The 21,884-nt window shown below is 39.0% G+C and overlaps 1 protein-coding gene across 6 annotated transcripts in view; it reads right to left on the reverse strand.

Annotated features, from left to right (window-relative positions):
• Nucleotides 1-399: 399 nt before the first annotated feature.
• Nucleotides 400-21,884, reverse strand: part of ACACA (acetyl-CoA carboxylase alpha) — a 2,143,878-nt gene continuing 2,122,393 nt past the window's right edge. For all 6 annotated transcript variants that reach the window (XM_044054575.1, XM_044054578.1, XM_044054576.1 and 3 more), the window contains 2 exons: nucleotides 21,406-21,542; nucleotides 400-2,145 (listed from right to left, as the gene is read on the reverse strand). In XM_044054575.1, the coding sequence (XP_043910510.1) occupies nucleotides 2,019-2,145; nucleotides 21,406-21,542 (264 nt within the window). In that variant the 3' untranslated portion in view covers nucleotides 400-2,018. The remainder of the gene's footprint in view (nucleotides 2,146-21,405; nucleotides 21,543-21,884) is intronic.

Consider the following 21,884-nt stretch of genomic DNA (forward strand, 5'->3'; position numbering starts at 1 on the left):
CATGTCAAGCAGAGCACCTTACTGTCTCTCTTCAAGAAAACTCTTGATGAGTGTATGGGTAATAGAAAGTTCACCCCAGAGATCACTCCAGTGACTCTACTTGATAGAGGCACTGGGAACTAATGTCAGGCAGCACGATGCCAGGGCACTTTTATGGGCTAGGCTTGTAAAGGCTCCATGGCCATCAGCCTAGTACACACCTATGAACCTATGAACAATATATAGCTACTGTGATTTGTTTTGTATACCTAACCAAAGCAAAAAAACAGACAAAAAAATGATGCTAACATCATCAGTCACAAACAGAAAGACTGTAGATTTCAACATTACTGCCCAGTGACTGGTGCTGGACAAACCACTTAATTATCCACTGCTCAAAGCCACAAAGGCGCATAAACAAAAAGTTGCATGTTCTTCTTTGTACTGCTGATAAAACACACTGTATTAAAATTTAACAATACTGTGGAACAATTCTTCAAAGCCTGTTTGAAATGTCACCTGTGTTATTTAACAAAAATAACAGAAACAATAGATATATGGGTTATTAAATAAAATTAAACTAAACAATACTTGAAGTACAATCCAATTAGTGCAGCACTGGCACAAACCAGCACTGTGGCACTTTCTATTACAGAGCACACTAGAAGTTTGTCCTTGTGTTCCTCTGTATATTTCAGATTAAATTATACTTAAAGACTTCCACATTTTATTTTTTTAAGCCACAGAAGCATTTCACAGAATTCATTTTAAGAAAAATAAAGCTTTGGTCAAATACATACATAACTTATAGTATTAGAAATTATTTTACACATTTATACTTGCTTACTACTAACAGATTCCAGTGATTCTGTCTGCTTTCTTAGACTTCAGCTCATTCAGTTTCATAGTCCTTTGCATATTTGGAAAACTAGGCTTTTAGGTTAACACCAGTACCTTTTCAAGGCAGGCTACTACAGTATGATAGATGAGTAAGCAATATTTACTGTAGACACTTGTGCGTTACATGTATGAGTTAGTCTCCCAACCCTGGAATGTGGTATTGATTTTTCCAAATGTTTGTATATTTCAGAAACAGTACTTTTAGTGCAGGTCTAAAGGATCCAGTTATCTTCTTCAGTCAATTCCTCTCTCCTTTTACTGATGATCACTTGCTCTTTGCATGTTCTCTTCAGTTCTACATATACAGTAAGACCAAGATGTTCAGTAGGTAACAGTACACAAAAATGCTGGTGCATAACATTACAGTAGTTTGGTCTTTGTGCCAGGAAATTAAACAAATGAAGTAATTCTAAAAAAAGATGAAACAGGATAGTCTAAGGAGGCCTTAGGGGAGGGGGGAGGCCATGTACAGCAGTTGATTGGATATAACCCAAAGTTAATTACACAAAATATGGTAAAGCAGACATACAAGTGGTTTAGTGTTGTGCTAAATTCTAAAAACAGACAAAACAGGATAGTCTTAGAAGGCCATAGGGAAGGGGGATGCCATGTATTTCAGTTGACTGGCTATAACCCACAGATAATTATACAAAATATGGTAAAACACTCATACAAGGGGGCTAGTGTTCCTCTAATCTGCGTATTTGGAAATATGAGTAGCCTTACTTTTACAACTATTTGTTTTGATAAGCATTAAAAACAGTACACATTATACACAAAGGCTTTTTTAAAACAGCATAAAGGTCCTAAACTTGTCTTCAAGACATCAGTGTATTAAATACTTTTCAAGTACCTGAAGGCTGTCAAACAGCCTTTTAATACAGTGCATTATTTACATTTTGTTAATTAAATAAATTAATTCAACCATATGATTTTGAGAGAGTCCTTCTAATAAGTACATTCTCCGTCTCGTTTGCCTTTTAGTTGAAGAATACTTGACTGAGCTAGAAGAATCCAACTGTTTGGGCAATCCATCCATTCAGTCTGTTGTTATATTCCAGTACATTGTTTCCAGCAGTGCAGGGAAAAGATGCATTCTAGACAGAACACTGATCAAACTAGAAAGGATGATTTTCTCTTTACGTTGAGGCAGGTGAGTCCATTGTTGAAAGAATGCGCACAATTTCAGCTCGCTGAGTGGGCGAAATGTGCTGAGTCATATGGACAATCGAATCCATGGCAACTTCAGGGTTTGCTTGCACTAGGCTACAGAAACAAAAGAGTTTTTGTTAAATGGATTATCCTTTCACACCCAACCTTAGTAATACATATACAAGTGATTACAGTTAATAGCACATTTGTTTGGTTAGCACAGAATATAAAACACATATCTAACAAATATGGAAGTTAGACTAGGTGGACCAGGCAGTCCCATTAAAACTTTTATATTGCCATTGCTGACTTATGGTCTTACCAAACAAGGACTCATTTTTATTGTTCAGTCCTGTATAAATCAGGTCTCCAAAACAACTATAATAGTTTAAGTATTATTTGGTTTGGATTACAAGTGTTTTAGTGTCTAGTCTTTCTTTATGGTCTACCACTTAAAATAATGTCACTTTTTTTTTGGTTTAGTCATCCACTGGCAATGAAGCCTCCCTCCTGGCCACTCATTTGGCTTGTTTATTCCCTCTGGAGTCACAGCTCTACAGCCCTTTCACCCCCCCCTAGGGATAACATGTAAGCAAACCAGCACTGGTGCCGTCATCCACTTAGGCGCCAGGATTTTCTCCTTATGGCATTAACTCTCTGCATATGCCCAGTGTGCACTCTTCCTGACAGCTGTGCAATGTGTTTACCACTGAACTGCCTCTCATTTCTGTGAGTGAGGTAAACCCAGAAAAAAACTCCCTCCTGGCATAAGTGCATACTACATGTTTCTCTGGGTTCCTCAAGTCTGCATACACTGGACATGCATCCATCTCCCTTCTAAGAGAGGTAAGTAGGCTCTTATCCCATCCTGAGCTAGCTCCAATAGGTGTCACAGATCCAAATCAGACCCAGGCAGTTTGTGTCATAGTCAGGGCTTTATCCCCTTACAACAACTGAGCTGGCTAGAGCCAACTTCTGACACAAGCTAAGGTGACTATCTGACAAAACAGCTGCCATTTTTTCTCATCTTCAAATGAGCTAGACACACGTTTGCAGTACCCAAATACAAGCGTTTTGATTCCTTAACTTGGCATAAATATAGCTGTGGGACCTTACATTCTCTAACTTTTATAAATTCTATTCAATTTTGTAACTGCTACCAGAAGCACTATGCTATCATGTTATAGTTCTTTTTAAATGCTATAAATATTGAGAAAGAATCAAACATTTACTACTGCTTTTTTCATACCTGCTTAGGTTGTATGCAAACTACAACCACTTTATCCAACCATAAGAAAGAAAGCACTTTTATATTAAACCTTTTTTCTATATCCTTTCAACACAAGCAGAGTGACAAAGACATCACTGAAAGAACAGGAATAACTGAATGGGTTCTAGATGCTTTGTGGTGCATTTTATCGCCCCCCCCCCCATCCTTTTAATCTGGTGATGACATTAACAAAAATTATGACAAAGGAAAGAAATTCATTCTTATAAGTTCATGGAATTAACAAGCTGTGCCCAACACTTAATATTCATATCTGACAAAACAGTACTTTTCAAAAAAACTGAGAAGACCGATGCTTGCTAGAATGCAAATCATATCTGGGAATACTGTCTGCCTTCCCATCCACCCATAAAAAGACAGCCACCTCTTCTGTACCCCCTCTGGTGTTAGACTGAGTTGAAATTAAAGAACAAATGGCTGCAGTCATATTTATTAAGTTACTGCTGTAATACATATATGCAACATGCCTACTCACTGCTACACCCAAAAACAGCCATGTCTGTGTAGCCTTCTGATGTCAAACTGGGATAAGAGAGAAAGACCTAATGGCCACAGTAAAGTAGTTCAGCTTGCTGCCATAACATGTATGCACAAACCCACATAGTGTGCTTCCTTACCCTACCCTACCTGTAAATACATCTAATTTTTGATTGAGTGGAAATAATAACAGTAATGTATTCCAATCTCTTGCTCCTTGAGCACGCACTGCCCCTAAGCAAGCTATTCTAACTTTCTGTGCAAATGTCTGAGGTTGATTAGGAGGAAAATTAAAGGAGTAAGAAACATGATGTCCCCAGGCTCCACACAAGACAGAGACCTTCTGTGCACACTTCTGACCAGGGCCAGTTATAGTCTAGATAGAGCACAGGGTAGAGGCTGTGGATGGAACACTCCTGCCAACTAAGGCTGTGCCAAAATCCATTTACACAGCCAGGGAGGGTGACTCCCAGAAGCTCTGAGAGTCTAGATGTTCTAGGAAGCATTTTATGCCTAACTTTTAAAAGATAATTACTTGTTAACTGTTCTTTTTTTACTGCTACCTAGAATATTTATGTATGTATCCATCAATAATGTGTGTGTTCACAGAAAAATGGTAAAATTTTCACACACACACACTCTGACACTAATCCGACTGACACCAGGTATCTCATAAGATGTGTTACTGTGGCACTTGCGCGCGCGCGCACACACACACACACACACACACACACACACACACACACACACACACACACACACACACACACACACTCTCTCTCTCTCACACTATATGCTTGTATACATGCAAATTGGATGAACTCCATTTCATGTATGAAACATTGATTTATATGAAGAAGAGCTTCTTAGGGAGTGAAGAATTAATAAAAAAATTTAATTTTTAATGGTTCCATCACAGATTTCTCTATATACGTTTTGTATTCCAAAAACCCATAAGGTAGATTAAGAGTTATTGTTCAGGCCCATTATTTCTCTTAGAGGTAGTAGAACTCAAACCTTTGCAGTTTTTATCAATAAAAAGTTAAACTGATTTTTAGATTTGGTTCCTACAGTCTTGGGGTAATCCTGGTATTTTTGGATCATCTATGGACTAGAGTGACTACTAAAGACACCATTTTGGATATGGCCCACATCAAAGATTTGTACACAGTGATTTCACAGGGTGTAGGCCTAAGCTGTTTTATGGATAATATATTGGAAATGAAGTTAAATTCCCACAAAAATTGATGTGTGAATTTATGGAGATTGTGTTGAATAATAATTTATATCCAGAAGAGAATTTTATAAGCAAAAGTCAAGAGTGGTGATGGGTGAGGAGGCTGCACTTATTTTGCCAATTTAGTTTGATATTATTGGAAAAGATTTATGTGGAAACCATTTAAGTCTATGTATGGATTTATGTTTACACTACCTGGACAATAAATGTATTATTTTGATGGCTAGTATGGATCAATTAGAGGAATATGTTTCCATTTTTAAAAGTAAAAGGTATTACAGATTTTTTAAATGTATTTATGATTCACCTAGAGAAAAAATAACTTTTTAGATTCCAATATTTTTAGGAAGAAAACTTATAGTAACTTTCTATGCACATTTTCAAAGCAATAACTCTGGCTGGATGAAATATAATACTTTTAAAGACCAATTTGTTTACTTATCTAGAATGATCTCAGAGGATAAGGAATTTACTGAGGAGATGGTAGTGTTACAGCAGATGTTTACAGAAAGAGCATATGCAGAGAATTTTGTTGAAGAAGTTAGCAATGAGGTAAGATTAAAAAGAAAGGATACTTTTGTAGCAATTTTGATAAAACCTAGGAAAGGGAGTTAATTAAGAATGATGTTATGTTTAGTAGAGTCATGCATCTAAGGTTTTCCCTTGACAGTTTTAGCATACAAAACATTATTAAGCATTACTGGCATATGTTCTCCTTTTTGGAGGTTGCATGGTGTTGTCTACGAGAAACACTTTTTTTGTATATAAAAGGGACTTTAATCTGAAACAAACAGAATTGTGTCCAATTCTGATAGGAAGTTAAATTATCACATTTCAGGGATGTTTACCTATGGTAGTTGCAAACAACTCCAATTTATATATACTTGAAAAGGTATCATGACTGGATTGGTGAAGTAAGGAAGGGTCATATAATATATGAGCACTTCAATTGCAGCACATTGGGTTTGGTATATATTGCAAGTTGCATATTGTGCTGTGCTTTTTATATAAGCAAAACAGAAAAGCAAATTAAGAAGCATGTTTATCAACATTTATACTCTATTAGTAAGAGTACTAAAAGATGTGAATGGAGTAACAGACTCCTATATAGGGAATTACACTGGCAAATATTTTAGTAGCTGAATTCCTGGGACTAAATGAGAATATTTCCCTTATTAGTGTTCTGAAAATGAGTCATAATTATATTAAATGATGTGATTGGTGGTTCTATAGTCAGGTGGTGCTGGTTGATAGTTTTTACACATGGAAGTTCATGTTTTCAATTCATTCTGATGAAGTATTTTTTCATTTGAAAGATGAAAGGGCTAAATTTATTTATTAAAGTTCTTGTGGATATTTTCTAGTTGTTTTTTGTTTGCTTTCCATTTCATGTATGGCACGTCTTTGGGGTGCTTGAGGAAACCACTGCACCGCACCTAGACATGGGGAGGATATGTAGACTTCACACAGAAGGAATAGTCAAGAAACTAACCACAGAACTGCACCACTTCGCCTGTCATCAGATGCTTTCACATATTGTTTGCTAAGCTCACCAAAGTTAGCCACTTATTATGTAAAATACTGATATATGTCTGTGATAGAAAGTGAAATAAATTGTGGCCTATTTGTTACTCTTAGCTCATTCTCTCCAGTGGAGCTCAGGAAGTTTGCAATGTAACTTTTAATAGGTGGAGCTTAAGCCTTTTGGCAAAATCAAATTATGTCCTCACATTTCAAATGTTCATATTTCTGGAACCATAGGGGTTATGAAATAAGTATACATGGCAAACTCTTCAGCACAAACTATTTTTATAGTGGTAGCATTCTTTAGGTTCTAGGTCTTAAACTGAAATTTATAAGTCACAGTAAACACAGTAACTATTACATTTGTAATACTTTGTAAACAACTTAAAATATCTCAGCAACCACTCAAGTTACACACCTACTGTCAACAACATCTTATTCATCTACATGAGAGCTTTCATATGAGGCTAAGGAGTGCTGTCTGTGTTACTTTGTTGTTGAGATATTTAGAAAAATGTGAAAATTATATCTATATAAATTAATATCATAAAAACAACAGTTAATATCTATTTACCTGCAAAGAGAGGTCAAATATTAATCCAGTTGAGTTTGTCATTGTGTAAGCTTTAAGATGAAATATTTTAAAACCCTGTACATAGCATTGTTTTGGAATTACTGATGCAAATATGAACAAGCAATATTTGACACCTAAAGGCATCAGTAGGAGTTAACTGCAGATGTACCTGGAGGCATCACTCGGATGTAATGAGTTAAACACATGGTACAACTCCACAAATGAATACACGTACAATCATATGCCACATCATTGAATGTTTCATGCTGAATTTCAGCAAATACAATATATTGTATAACATTGCTCCTGCCAAACCAGATCAGTGACTGTATAAAAGTGATCAAACAGCAGTGGGGGGGTCCCGTTTATATACTTTGGGCCTCAAATACCATCTACTATAGCCATTTTACTGACTGTGTGCTTTACTGAATGTCTGATTATAATATAAAAAATGGACCACAGTAAAATATTTCAACTTGCTTTACAGAAATGCACAATAGTCCTGTTAAGTGAAATTAATGATTGTTTAACTTGATTATGAAAACAGGGTCATTTTCTTTCACAGACAGTCTACATATTCAGCACTTAAAGACACTTTGCTGGCTGTGTAAATCTCAGATGCCTGACTATGGTAAAAAAAAAGAAAAGAAAATAATTGTTACAATAATGTATTTTTCATACAAATACACAATACCACAGTAAAGTATACCAAATTACATCACATAAATCTCACATGCCCTTTAAAGCCAGATTGACTGATTAAACTTATCAAACAACAAGAGGATCAGTCACACTTTCATCTCCACATTGCCTGACCCCATCCAGCAGTTATGGTCATTTGTGATTTTTACATTTGACTTCACCACTTGGATTTTACTGGTTTAGTTATAGCCATTTGTTGACTGTGAACAACCCATAAGTCTGATTGTAATAAAAAAATAATGGTTTCACACAGTAGTCACAGAGAAGCATTCCAACTTGCTTCACATACAAGCCACATTAGTCCAGCAAAGCTAGAACAATGAGCAAACAGCACCATGGTCAGTCATTTCATCTACAGACAGCTCCTGGCTGTACCTAGCAGTTAAAAACTACTTTGTTAACCGGATACTTCTCAAATGACGTGCTGTAATATTTAAAATAAAACAAAAATAAAATAGTGGGCACAGTAAGGTATTCCTACTCCATTTAACACAAATATACAATTGCCAGCCAGCCTGATGTCAATTATGTAAAGTGTTGTTCATGGCCCATAATATCTGGTTGCCTGCAAGGATTAAAAAATACTTGCCTCACCTCATAGCTCTCACTGCTGTTTTGAACACAGCCATCACATCCACTTTCCTGTTTAGATTTTGTGGGCTTTCTTGCTCCTTGGTATCCCACTACCAATCTACACAAAGAACCAGATTTGTTATGTACATCATGGGTGGTACAGAGCAAAAAGCCTGATAACTCAGTAGTCAGATTAGGTGCACAGCACCTCCCACACAGGGTGCCATAGTTATGGGTACTTTGAGCAGGAGTGCTACTGACAATATACTTACTTAATAAATAAATGTTGCAATCATGCCACTTTTCTTAAACAAATAAACATCAAAACAGCACCCTGGCTGACTCTTGCAGTTGGAAGCCACCTAGCTCATCTACTGGTATTCTTGAGCAGCCGACCATGATGTTAGAGAGAAAAGAATATCTACAGAAGAAGAAATCTAACAAGCATTAAGGCACTACAGGCTGTTGATAAAGCACAAGGTTGAAGGCCAATTGCCATTTAATATGTCAATGTGTAATTATTATATTATAACAAACACAGCAAGCGTTTAGTGTATACATGCCTATATAACATTAACAATGGAAACAGTTTTACAACAAAAAGCACACACATTCAGACAATAATAGATTTTTCTAATACATTAAATATGAAAGTTTTCCAACTGTAAAATGATGCTTGCAACTGTATTAACAATGTATTTCAGAAAGAATGCAGCATTTTGCAAAGAAAGCATTTATTCGTACTGCTATCAGGAAATGTACATTTTCTTCCTAATGTGTGTAACAAACAGCAGCAAAACGAATGAAAGGGCCAAAAATATGACAAATTTGAAAAGCTACAAAATATCTATTTATTCCTCAAATTACAATAACAATGTAAACTGTCAAATCTAACTATGGTACAACTCAACAAATATATGCATTTTAAAACATAGACTATACCAAACCAATATAAAGAAATGTATGGGAGACATTTCATGCAACAGCCTAACTACTTTTCTTGAGCCAAAGAAATAGCACCTCTCTGCCAGTGACTGCTCCAATGTACTGTATGAATTTTCTTTCCCCCAAGTCCCTCTTCTTGCCATGTTGATGCCATTTATAATACTTCTCTAATCCAACTGATATGTTTCATACCAAACAACTAACAAAATAGGCATTACTTTTTTTTTCTTAAAGACTTACCTAAAATTATTTCCCTAATCCTTATTTCACTCCAGATTTACTTATTTGTTTAATTTGCATTTGAAAAACCAAGTAATCTCTGTGGTATCCCCAAAGTGTCAAAAACCCACTAAACAAGTATAGTGGATCCAAAAACAAAACAGTGTAAGAAATTTCTCTGTTTGGATGATTTTCAGTCTATATATAGTAGAAGTTACAAACTTAAACTCGTCCTAAGTCAAAAAAATAATAAAAAATATATAATTTGAAATACTATACAGAATTACTAAATATTCAAAAGTAATCCAAGCAGGGTAGATGGTCTGTTTCCAGTCGAAAATCCTGCACTTAATATCGTAGGTTTTGAAGTTAATAAGCAGATTTCAGCAGATTTGCATAAGAAAGTAATGCAAAACTAAAAACGTAAAATGGGTGAATATTTCCACATATAGCCCCAAACCATGTTGCTAAAGTTGTAACACAAATGTAACTTTTCCTTGGGCACTGGTTAAATCCCTGTAGAATGAAAAACAGCTACAATCAGTCCTCTTTTAGGGATCACAGACCTATTATTTACCCATGGCAATCCTTTCATCTCAGGGAAAATATTTGAAAAATTCCTTTACTCTCAAATCACTTGGTTAATCCAAAGTGATATTATAAGTCCTTTCTAACATGCATTCTGGCCTTAATGCAATACACTGACTGCACTCTTCAAAATCCTTAACTTAATCTTCAAAAAATACAGATAGTGGCCTCCTCGTGGATACAACTTTCAGTGGCCTAAAAAACTGACTATGTCTACCAGTCTTAATTATCTTTAAAAACGTTCACCCCTTGGATTTGCAGATAATTCTTTGTGCTGACAGTCTATTTTCCAATCATTCAATACAAGTTTTCTTCTCAAACTCCTTATCTAGTATCACTACCATTGAAGCATAAACATGTTTTCCCTCCTTTCTAAGCTAGTATAGTCCAGTTTTCAGGTTAGTGCAGAATTCGGGGCTGTGTTACAAGTTTCTGTGTTTGCCCATACCTTACTTGGATAGAAGGAAGTTTCTCTGTTCACTGTGAGAGAGGGAGCTTTGAGCAGCCTATCTGTCCTTGGAGGAGTGGTTTCAGCCCAGAAATTAGTAGTTTATTGGCCATTTTGGGCTAATTTCTATCTCTTTCATTTCCCTGCTATAAAACCCGCATTCGCATGGTTTTGCGAGCCGGTTAGCTGGGGTATAACTATTCCTGGCTCCACAAAGTCTACTCTTCAATTTTTTCCCCTGGAACTAGACAAACTTTCAACTTAAGCACTCAAACCATTCACTTCTCATCCCGGCACTTGCTCAAAACTCATAGCAAGCACTAATAAACCTTAGCACTAGACCCCCCTATACTGTAGAGAAGGACAAGGCTCTCTATTCGACCTTACCAGCCAATCAGTAAAACAGTTCACTGTACCTATCCAGGCATGTCCAAAGGGCAGCTTCAGGTGTACTCTCCTGACAACTGGTGAATCTGGGCATTTTGAGGCAATGTTACAATTGCCTCACATACACAGACAACACTCTCCTCTCCTTCCACCAAACACTAATACATGTGAGAGATGCAATTATACAGCCAAACTGGAGGCTAACCTCTCTCAACCCAAGACTGGACCAGGCAATCAACAGGAGAAGGTAATTACTTGCATCACACCACTAGTCTCACACAGACCTATAAAACCAGCACTGGCAAAAAACACACATAAATACACGAAAACATACTCGGAGGCTCTAAATAAAAATCTGCAAAAGCAACAGAAACCTCCAAAGCAGACCTCCAAACAACCTCTGCCTCCCAACACAAACCATGAAACACATACTTCACAAAACCAGTGTGCCAAGCAATCACAGCCCTTAAGGCAAAATAACATACCCAACACACTAGTAATAGGTGACTCTATAGTCAGGCATACTGACGTCCCATTCACTAGGCTGAACAAGAAGGTTACTGTTAGCTGCCTGTCATGTGCCAGGATCCGCCACATAACACAAGCACTCAGGTCACTCCAGAACAAGTACAAATATGACTCTTTCATTGTCCATGTTGGTGTGAATGACCAGAGCCATACCTCCCTGGACTACATGAAAAGAGACATGGAGGAGCTCTCTGATCACGTAGCCCAGGCCGGTATGACCCTGACCCTGAGTAGCATCCTTCCCTCACCAAGAATGATATCACGGTATAGAGAAAAAATGATCAATTTCAACAATTGGCTAAGCTTCTGGTGTAATTTAAAGGGGATCCAGTGTCTGTCAGCCTGGGATGACATGCTTGACAAGTCACAATGCTTTGCTAGAGATGGCTTGCACCTGTCACCCTTAGGCTTTCGAATACTGGCCAAGGCTCTTGCCACCCCCATAGTGCCTTTTTTAGGCAAGGCTCAAAAGACAAACCCAACACCATAAATAGCACAAGTAACAAAAAAACTGAAGGTAATGCTACTCAATGCCAGAAGTCTAAACCTCAAAATGCACACACCCGAGCCACTCCTCAGTATGGAGAAAATCGATATATGTGCAGTAACAGAAACCTGGTTTAAGGCTCCAGAGAGCACCCCAGCACTACCAGGCTACAACTCATGCCATGCATTTCAGCCACAAAACCCGGACCAAAATACAAAAGGCGGGGGAGTATCCATATTCATCAAGGATACCCACATCTCCAGGTTAGTGGCACAGCACGATGCTTCAGAGATCATCCATGTGCAACTAACAACTGCCAAAACTGCTATTCAAATTATAGCTTGCTACAGATCACCCACCATGTCCCAGGACCCCCACTCCACATTCCTGGAAACACTGGGAAACATAAAGGTCCTACCAAACACCCTGATATTGGCTGATTTCAATTACCCAAACATTAACTGGGAGTACTACTCAAGTACAAACTCTCTTGCCCAACATTTCCTGGAATTTATAAACTCAAACGCATTGGATCAACTGGTCAACACCCCCACCAGAGATGACAACATATTGGACCTGGTCATCACCAACATGGGTGACCAGTGTGCCACACCGGAGGTCAACCCCTCTCTGGTTAGATCTGACCATAAACTAATCACTCTGGATATCCACCACCACCCCCGGTCAAAGAAACCACTGTGAAAAACTTTTCAAAAGCAAACTTCAGATTACTTAAGACCGAGGTGGGAAGTTTCAAAGCCCCTATGCTAAAGGATAACACTGTCCAAGCTGCAAAATCCTTTACTAATGCACTCTCTACAGGCACCTACAAGAATGCATGTATCGTGCTATCCCAAACAAAACCAAGACTTACTCCTCCATGAAAAGGAAACCAGTCTGGTGGACCCCTGCCATAAACAAGCTATACAATAGAAGGAGGAAACTAGTACAGAAAAGAGTAAAATCCCAGGAAGGGAAGACAACAAGGATCAGTATCAGCAAGAAACTACGTTCTCTCATAAAATCATCCAAGGCTAGCTTCGAAAAAAAAATTGCCATGGACTCCAAAGATAACAACAAGGCATTCTTTAGCTATGTCAAGAATCTAAGTGGTAATTCTCAGATCTGCTCGGAGTTAGTGCAATATGGCACAAAATACACTGAACCGACTGATATAGCCAACATCCTGGCAGACAGGTTCAGTGCAAACTTCACCCCCCTCTCTCACCCCCAAAAGGGCCCATAACTATACCAGAAGAATGTAGTGCCCCTGAAATCACAGACACTCAGGTTAAAACAGCCCTCTCCAAAGCAAAAAACACAGCATCAATGGGACCGGACAATGTCCCAGGCTGCGTCCTACACGAGCTCAAAGAAGAACTAACCCCTCACCTAAACACACTGTTTAAACTCAGCCTCTCCACAGGCTACGTGCCCATAGAGTGGCACACAGCAACGGTTATTCCACTCCACAAAGGTGGAGCCACAATGGACCCCGGGAACTATCGCCCTATAAGCCTGACTAGCTTGGTCTGCAAAGCTATGGAGCGCATCATCATGGAGCTCATTAAGAGAGACATTGGGAACCTCCAAAAACTGGACACTACCCAGTTTGGCTTTGTTAAGGGCAGATCATGCCTCCTAAACCTGGTGGACTTCTTTGAGACAGTTACCAAGGCTATAGACGAGGGAAAGGTGGTACACACAGCCTACCTAGACCTCGCAAAGGCCTTCAACACCATTCCCCACTCAGGTATTATAGACAAGCTCACCAGCCTGAACATAAACTCCTACGTCACGAGATGGGTTGCCAATTGGCTCATGGACAGAACCCACATGGTAAAAGTTGCGGGAGCTAGGTCTGACTCTAAACCGGTTACAAGTGGCGTTCTCCAGGGCTCAGTCCTAGGACCCCTCCTGTTTGGCATATACTTTTCAAAGAGGTACAGGCAAGCACAGGAGGACTATGGCTGACCAAGTTCACAGATGACTGCAAACTAGGGGCTATAACTGACTCTTTGGCTGACACAGACATCCTCCAAAAGGGTCTCACTGAGACAGATACCTGTTGTCAAAACCATGGCCTCAAGCTAAATGCCAAAAAGTGCATAGTCATCCCCTTTGGAAAAAACAAAGTACCCACAAACTACCACATAGATGGTAGTCCCCTAAATACAGAAAGATGTAATAAGGGATCTGGTGACCCAAGTAAATAGTAACCTCTCCTTTGATAATCACATTGCCAAAGTGGTTAGAAAATCCTTCTATGTGGCCCACCTAATCACAAAAGGGTTTGCATCCAGATCGAAAGAGGTCATTGGGCCCCTCTACACATCCCTCATCAGACCCATCATAGAGTACAATGCCCATTTGGGATGTACCTTACAAGACACCTGCAACAACTGGAAATACCACAGAAGTACCTCACCAAGAGTATCACTGGCCTCAAGCAGATGCCCTATGCAGCTCGACTGAACTCCAGCTGTACTTGGTTGCATACCGCCTACTCAGAGGTGATCTCTGCCTGACATACAAGGCCATATCCAACCCAGAACTGATGGACATGCTCCACCTAAAGAAAACCATATCCCCCCCGAGCCACACGCTCCCGGGATCTAATCCTCACCACAACAATAAATAGGATGTGCTGGAGGGATAGATTCCTGTCCCAGAGACTTCCCATGCTCTGGAACAAGATTCCAATCTACATTAGGCAGAGCTCCTCACTAACCCTCTTCAACAGAAACCTTGACGAGCGGATGGGAAACAGAAAGTTTACCCCAGGGATCACTTCAATGGCTCTTCTGGACAGAGGCACAGGGAATTAATCTAAGGGGGCGGCAAAAGCCAACACATTCCGGCTAGGCTTACAAATGCCTTCAGGCAGATAGCCTAGTACCTACCTATGAACCCTAAGACTTCAAATTAACTCCAGTTGTCATTTCTCTTATACAACTTATATGGGATCAGTTCCAGCCATAAGAAACTTCAAGCCCTTAATCAAAATTACTTCAACAAAGTGTGCACTCAGCTTAACACTTACAAGGTATGTAACTCTGTCAAGGCAAAATGTTAATGAATAAATTCCAAAACCACTTCTCTCTGCCACTCCATTTAACTTCGCTGATCTGATAGGATTTAAAAATCAAACCAGTAAACATATTCAAATACCTAGGACTGCATCTTGACTCATCCCTTTCCTCAATCTTTAAATACAGGCATCCAGTTTTAATTTACTTTAACTAGCCCCTTGTAGTGTGTCCTGTTTCCTTCACATGGGGCTAGGAAATAAACATCTAAGACTGTTCTCATTTCTAGAGCATATATTCTTCCTTACTTAAGCTCTACAACCCTCACAACACTGCCTTACTATAAATGTCTTAAATTATGTCACTTTATATACCTGTCCAAAATTAATTTATATCATATACCTCTACCTAATCTACTAATGTCACAGAGATCCATCCTTCTCTTTGCCTCTTTTATTTATAAATTTCTTTTTGAAGGCAGCAATCCTCTTCTTGCTCATCTGCTTATCCATTCCACTCATCACTACACATAGAGGTTTATGATCGGGTCTCCAACTGTAACAATGTTATGTGTTCAAGACATGAATGCCAAGAAATTCACCAGACCAAATCAACCAAATCCCTCTGTCCCTTTGGTCCTACAGTACATTCTTTCTTGGGGGGTGGGTAATAGAAACAGTTCCTCCTTTCCAGTAGGGAGGGGTGTTTTATTTATGAATGCTAGTGGTGTCAAAGAACAAAAAACTAAAAAAACAAACAAAAAAAAAAACAAAACAAAAAAACAGTTTGTGATAGTGCCCAAGTTCAAACTGTTTCACTGCACAATTACGCCTTCTTCCTCATTTGAGTTTTTTGAGAACCTTAGATTTGAAAGATGCTTATCATCACATTCCTCTCCATCCAGACTTCAAATGTTTCTTAAGGTTTAGCATGCCTGGATCACATTATCATTTCTCTGCCTTACCCTTTTGACTAGCCACTGCTCGAAGGGAGTTTTCAAAGTGTCTAGCTCGAGTTATAGCACATCGCAGACCACATGATATCCATATTAAGACAGCTTGCTTATATTTGTAGTCTTTTTCAAATAATCAGGAATCTCCCATTTAGATAAGACATATCCTATACAAGCTGGGATTTCAAGAGAACATTTAAAAGGTTTTTTTTTACTCTGTCACACAGGATTGTGTTCCTGGGTTGTCTGCCAGGCACCTCAGTACAAAGAGCTTTTCTTCTACAGTAAAAAAAATGATCTATACTTGAGTCTATGCCAGGGGTTTTCTGCTCAGACTTCAGTCACTGCAAGGGAATTCCTCAGGATTCTGGGTCTCATGGCATCTATGATTCTCATGATACCTTTGCAAGACTCTGCATGAGAAAGATACAATGGTACCTGAAGTCTTTTTGCTCCAAGCACCAACACGTACTCTCTCTTTAGATTCTAGTTCTGGGATCTGTGAGAAAGAAAATCACTTGCTGGAGACTTCAGATATCCATGAATCCAGGTCACCCCTTCTCCCCTCCTGCTCCAAAGCAGTTGGTCACCATAGACACCTTGAACTTTGCTTGAGGAGCAGTGTCGAGGGGGATAAATTAACCATGAATTGCCTCACAAACTGGATCTACTCACACAAGAACAGGAGTGTTTGATACATCCCAAGTCCAAACAATTTCCATTAGCTGCCTGGATGATCGGATATTAGGCACCTATTTACTGAGGTTGTACAGCAGGTGTAATAGAGACAAGAAAGCCTGCTACTTGAAAATCACATATTAGTAAATGGAAAATGTTTTCTAGTTGATGCCAACAACATAACCAGCATCCATTCAAGGAAAGTCTGGTTTTACAATATTTGTGTGCGTTACTCTTCTATGGTCTACCTTACTCCTCTACCCAGGTTCATCTGTCAGCCATTTCAGCATGTTTGCACATGAAATCACCCTCTTTCAAGGCATTCCCATGCCAAAATGTTTTTGAAAGGAGTTTTGCATAAGAGAACTCCAGGAAAACCAGTAGCTCCTCCTTGGGATCTTAATTTTGTGTTACAGATGCAGTCTCTTGCTCCACTTGAACCAGCTCATCTGGCTGACTTGAGGTTCTTAACATGGAAAACAGTTTTGCTGGTTGTTCTGACCTCTGCAAGAAGACTATCTGAGTCACAGGCTCTTATGGTGGGTCAGCCTTATTTCATTTCCCACAAAGACAGGGTTTCTTGAAAAGTAATCCTTCTTTTATGCCTAAAGTGGTAGCCAAGTTTACTTTAAGTCAAACTGTCTCCCTGTGCTCTTTCCTGAACCGTAAAATGAGGGAGAAATAATACTTCATACTTGGATGTCCTCAGATAACTCAAGTACTATCCTGACAGAACAAAATCTTCCAGAACTTCTGATCAGTTGTTCATTTCTTGTGAAGGTAAGAAGAAGGGACAAGCTGTGTCAAAGAGAGCTATTACCTTTTGCTATCCTCACCACAACAAAACTATTTCTAGCAAGGTCAAGGTAAATTCTATCAGGGCCTTGGCTTCATCTATGGCTTTTAAGAAAGAAGTGAGCTCTAAAAGTATTCTAGAAGCAGCAACTTGGTCCTCTGTACATATGTTTGCATACTACAACTAGATTCCTTCTCCATGTCTAGGTTAGGCTTTGCTTGGGCCATTCTCCATGAGCTCTTCCAGTCTTGTCCTTCCATCTCTCAGTAGTTCCAAGCTATGGTAATCTATTCATATAGCTTAGGCTATTACAGTAGCGATCAATAGGAAGAACATAGTACAGCTGTGTGTGTAAACTTACCATAAAAGTAGATGTTTAAATGATCACTGTTGCAGTATAGGTTCACAGATTAGTACTAGGCTAAATGTCTTTGTGGTCAATTTTAAGCCTAGCCAATTACCCCATGTGAGAATCAAACCTTGCCCCTTGTGTCTGTAAGGCAAACACCTTAACCACTACGCCAACCTAATATGTTGGATCAAAGCACAATGGCTTTTTTCCCTTTTTTTGTGTGCGGGGGGATAGCAAATGGTAATATCACAGTAATGTATGCAATACACATCTCTTGGCAACATCATCAGGGCAACAAACTCCAAGGATCCCTCTCTTGATAACAGAAAAAAACTGTTGAAGTGCAGCTGCCAGTCTGCCACAGTAAAACAAGGAGGAATCACCAGGATCAAAGGAGCTATAAAATGAAACCATTTATTCTGAAAGACTACACTTGCAAGTCTTTGAGTCTTTATGTGGTGCAGATATAACACCTAGGCAGTAACTGTTCATATAACTCTATATATAGATGTCTACATAGCATACACCTGCCATCCATGCTAACAGTTACAGGATGGGAGGTTACATTCCAACACGTTATGAAGGACACCTACAAATCAAAGAACAATGACGTTAGATAAAGAGATATCACCAGTCTCTTTCACACACAGACAAGCACACTTTTCCACATGGCGTAGTAAACCAATTCTTTGGCACCACGAAAATGACCTGTCATCTGTTTCATGTAGCTGCTCCCTCCCTCCACATCCCCCCTTGTTTTTTTTGACAGGGTGGGAAGATATTTATTTCTTGTTATCCCTAACAATGTCCTCTCAGGGTTCAGCCTCCCCCTCAGTTGGCTTGAAAACTCTGAAAGTATTGGTGCCCAAACCTGTCTTTTTAGTCAGCATAGCTCCAGCTGCCTGTTTGGGCAGGCGGAAGGTGACCTGAAGTTTTGGAAGCAGTCTGGCTGTTATATCCAATGCAGGATATGACCCATATAACTTTAGGCTAGTGCAGCAGTGATTATTCGAACATATATTGTTGCAGTAAGTTTACTCATGCAACTGTACTTTTCCACATCTTTCTTAACACTTCCTGCTTTTTCACACATTTTTATATTTTCCCTCACACTGAAATTACTGAATACTCAGCAAACAGTTTCAAAATTAGCTGTGGTTTGTTGACCCTGTATACACACAGTAAAACAAAACAAAAAAAAAACAACAGTTATAACAGCCTAGGGCTCAGTTACTACAACAGCTATGGAAGGCAGGAAAACTTTCCTTAGCAATAATGTAAACCTAAAGAAATGATTTTATACTGCCAATAAACAAAGGATGTGATCAAATATATGAATAACATCTGAGTTTAGTAAAACACGTTTGTGTATGCAACTGATATAATAATCACAGTAGCAATAATTATCTATTTTGTTTTGGTTATTATTTTATTAAGTTTTAATTTTAACTTCCATCTGAAGGGTTTTCCTCATAGTAAATCCACATCTGTTGTGGAGGTTCTGTTCAAACTATGGGGACACTGACCAAATGTATATCTGTTAGTAATAAAAATCAATTTTCATATTTGGTAATGTAGTTAACAGCTAGAATAACTGCACGTATCAATGAGATTAATTCAGAGTCACATATAATGCTTTGCTCAGTGAAAAAGCTTTAGTTTGTTTGATATTATGTATAGTGATAATGCAAGTTTCAAATAGATTTCTACAAATACCTGGCCTGGTGGTACACAATGATGGGGTCCTGACTGACATCCAGATGACCAGAGTTTGATTAGCAACTCACACACTGCAGGAGCTAGAGAGGTGTGATGGGACTATCAGCTTGTCTATCATGGGAAGAGGGAATGAGGTGAGAGCATTTGCCTGGACACAGTTCAGTGGCTGAACCATGGGTGGAGACTAGGGTCTCTCAAACATGCTGTTTGTTAGAAGAGGGAGGTCTTTGGTTGAGCCACTCACTGAGGCTTGTACAATTATACTGAGTCCACTGCCTATCCTTCCCCTAGACACTAATGGCATGTGTGGGATGGGAAAATATGGCTAGAACATAACAAAAAAGCCCTGACGGATGCCTGGATAATGGCCATCTTTCATCCCATGAGAAAACGTGGGCTGGAGAGACAGCTGTTGCCCAGTGAGGAACAAATGCAGCCATCCAGATCGGCAGGGGTGGTGATGGTGGTAGTGGCTGGAAGGCACTGCGAATAAAAAAAAATTAGATTTCCATGCATGAAATACAAACAAATAATTGTGTATTAAGAGCTACTGAGATGTGCATAGATTTTTATAATTTTTTCCCCAAGATCTTTAAAAGATGTCAGCAATAACTGTTAGGTACCTTTACTACTAGCACAGACTCTGAAAGCTTGCAGCTCACAAATACATACATCTTTCAGCAGCAATAGCTGCATTTCTCCCCAAAACAAAACATTCTACTGTCAAAGAGGACTGGAGGGTGGAGTTGGAGTGGAGGGAGACTCAAGGGACAGAATAAGGAGCTGTATATCATCATTATTCTGACATTTAATATTAACTTTTACTCATACAGGACACGACAGCCCCACCTCTCAGAATATAGTAGAACTCTAGTTCACTTTTGTGAAAAGGTGCATATATCAGGTGAGCACTATCCTAAAACTGAAAAATCTCACAGCACATGTTTACTTAGCCAGACTACCCATGCTTAACTTAATGCCCTCCTGGAAAAAAAGTGCCCTCTGAGTGAAGCACTTGCATCACTGGTACCAACAGCTGTGGCATGAGTTCAAGAAACTAAGTCCCCTGCATGGCAAGCTCTCCCACAGAGCCATGCAGACCTTCTGAAATCCAGTATAGTTATGGGTGTCCACCTACATTCACTTTCAGGGTAATTCATCTGCTTTACTACTTCATGGTCTGCAAGTCACCACAAACTAGAGCACAGTGAGCCAAGGAACACCTATAAAAGGGCTGTATGATGGGAAAACACCACAAAGGTCTTTTCAGTGGAAAAACTGTAGCACCGCCCCTCAGAAGTATCTAGCAAAGTAACTCGGAGATGTACACCCAAATCAGATCAGAATAAGCAACTAAATGATGTACTGCAACTTATCTATTCTGCTAATTTTGCAGGATCCCATGATATACACATAGGCTAACAATTCTTCCATAATGGGCAAGTTAAAAAAATCTAATCAGGACTACATCCCAGACTTCATCAGCTTTATCATAGAAAAGAAAAACAGTGAAAGGTAGAAAATCAATGTGACTCTAGCTACAGGTGTAAACAGTGGGCTACAGCACAGCGGGGGCCAGTACCCTTGGTTATGGCCACTGGGACCACTTCAATAACAATAACAGTGTGTCGCCAGTGTAAATAACACTTTCTCAACAATGATGTTTTTATATCCCAAAAGATAACATACCTGATGTGAACCATTGTGTATAATGGGTAGGCTATCATAAGCAGGCATGTTAATCCACAACAGATGCACAGTTTATTAATTTGGAGAAAATCTGCTTCCTTAGAGTTTAAGAAATGGCACTAAATTTTAATTTCTGCAGAGCAGTGATGTTCTGTGAAACCAAAATTGTAGTAATGCCTCACCTTCTGATTTGTTTTAGAATGGAATCCCTTGAAATACATTTTATGTTCTCATCTATCACTGAGCGCACTCCCTCTTCTTCTGTTAACTGTTTCTCCAGCCACTCCACCAAATGCTCATTGCTGTCCCACATGTAAGCCTATACAGAAAAAGGGAGAATAACAAAGCTATTAAATCTGTCCATTCTTTTATAGATCATACAGCCAATAATTCAAAAACATTCATGGGTACATTTATGATAGCTCATGCAGTTAAAAAATCAGTTTTTGCAGTAAGTAGATACAGATGGAAGATACCAAGGGGGAAGATATCCATAGCCATAAAATCCTGCATTACTTTACTTTAGCATTTAAAACATCAGACAGCAAAGTCACAAGTTGACCTTACACAGGTATGTGAGTGAAAGAAGAAAAGGCGTCCCAGAATACTCACTTCCACATTGCTGCCAATCATCAAACCCCAGGTAATGGAAAATTCAGAG

The sequence above is a fragment of the Protopterus annectens genome, chromosome 13.part0 (genome assembly GCF_019279795.1).
Source record: "Protopterus annectens isolate FY-2018-M chromosome 13.part0, PAN1.0, whole genome shotgun sequence".
In the NCBI taxonomy this organism is placed as follows: Eukaryota; Metazoa; Chordata; order Ceratodontiformes; family Protopteridae; genus Protopterus; species Protopterus annectens.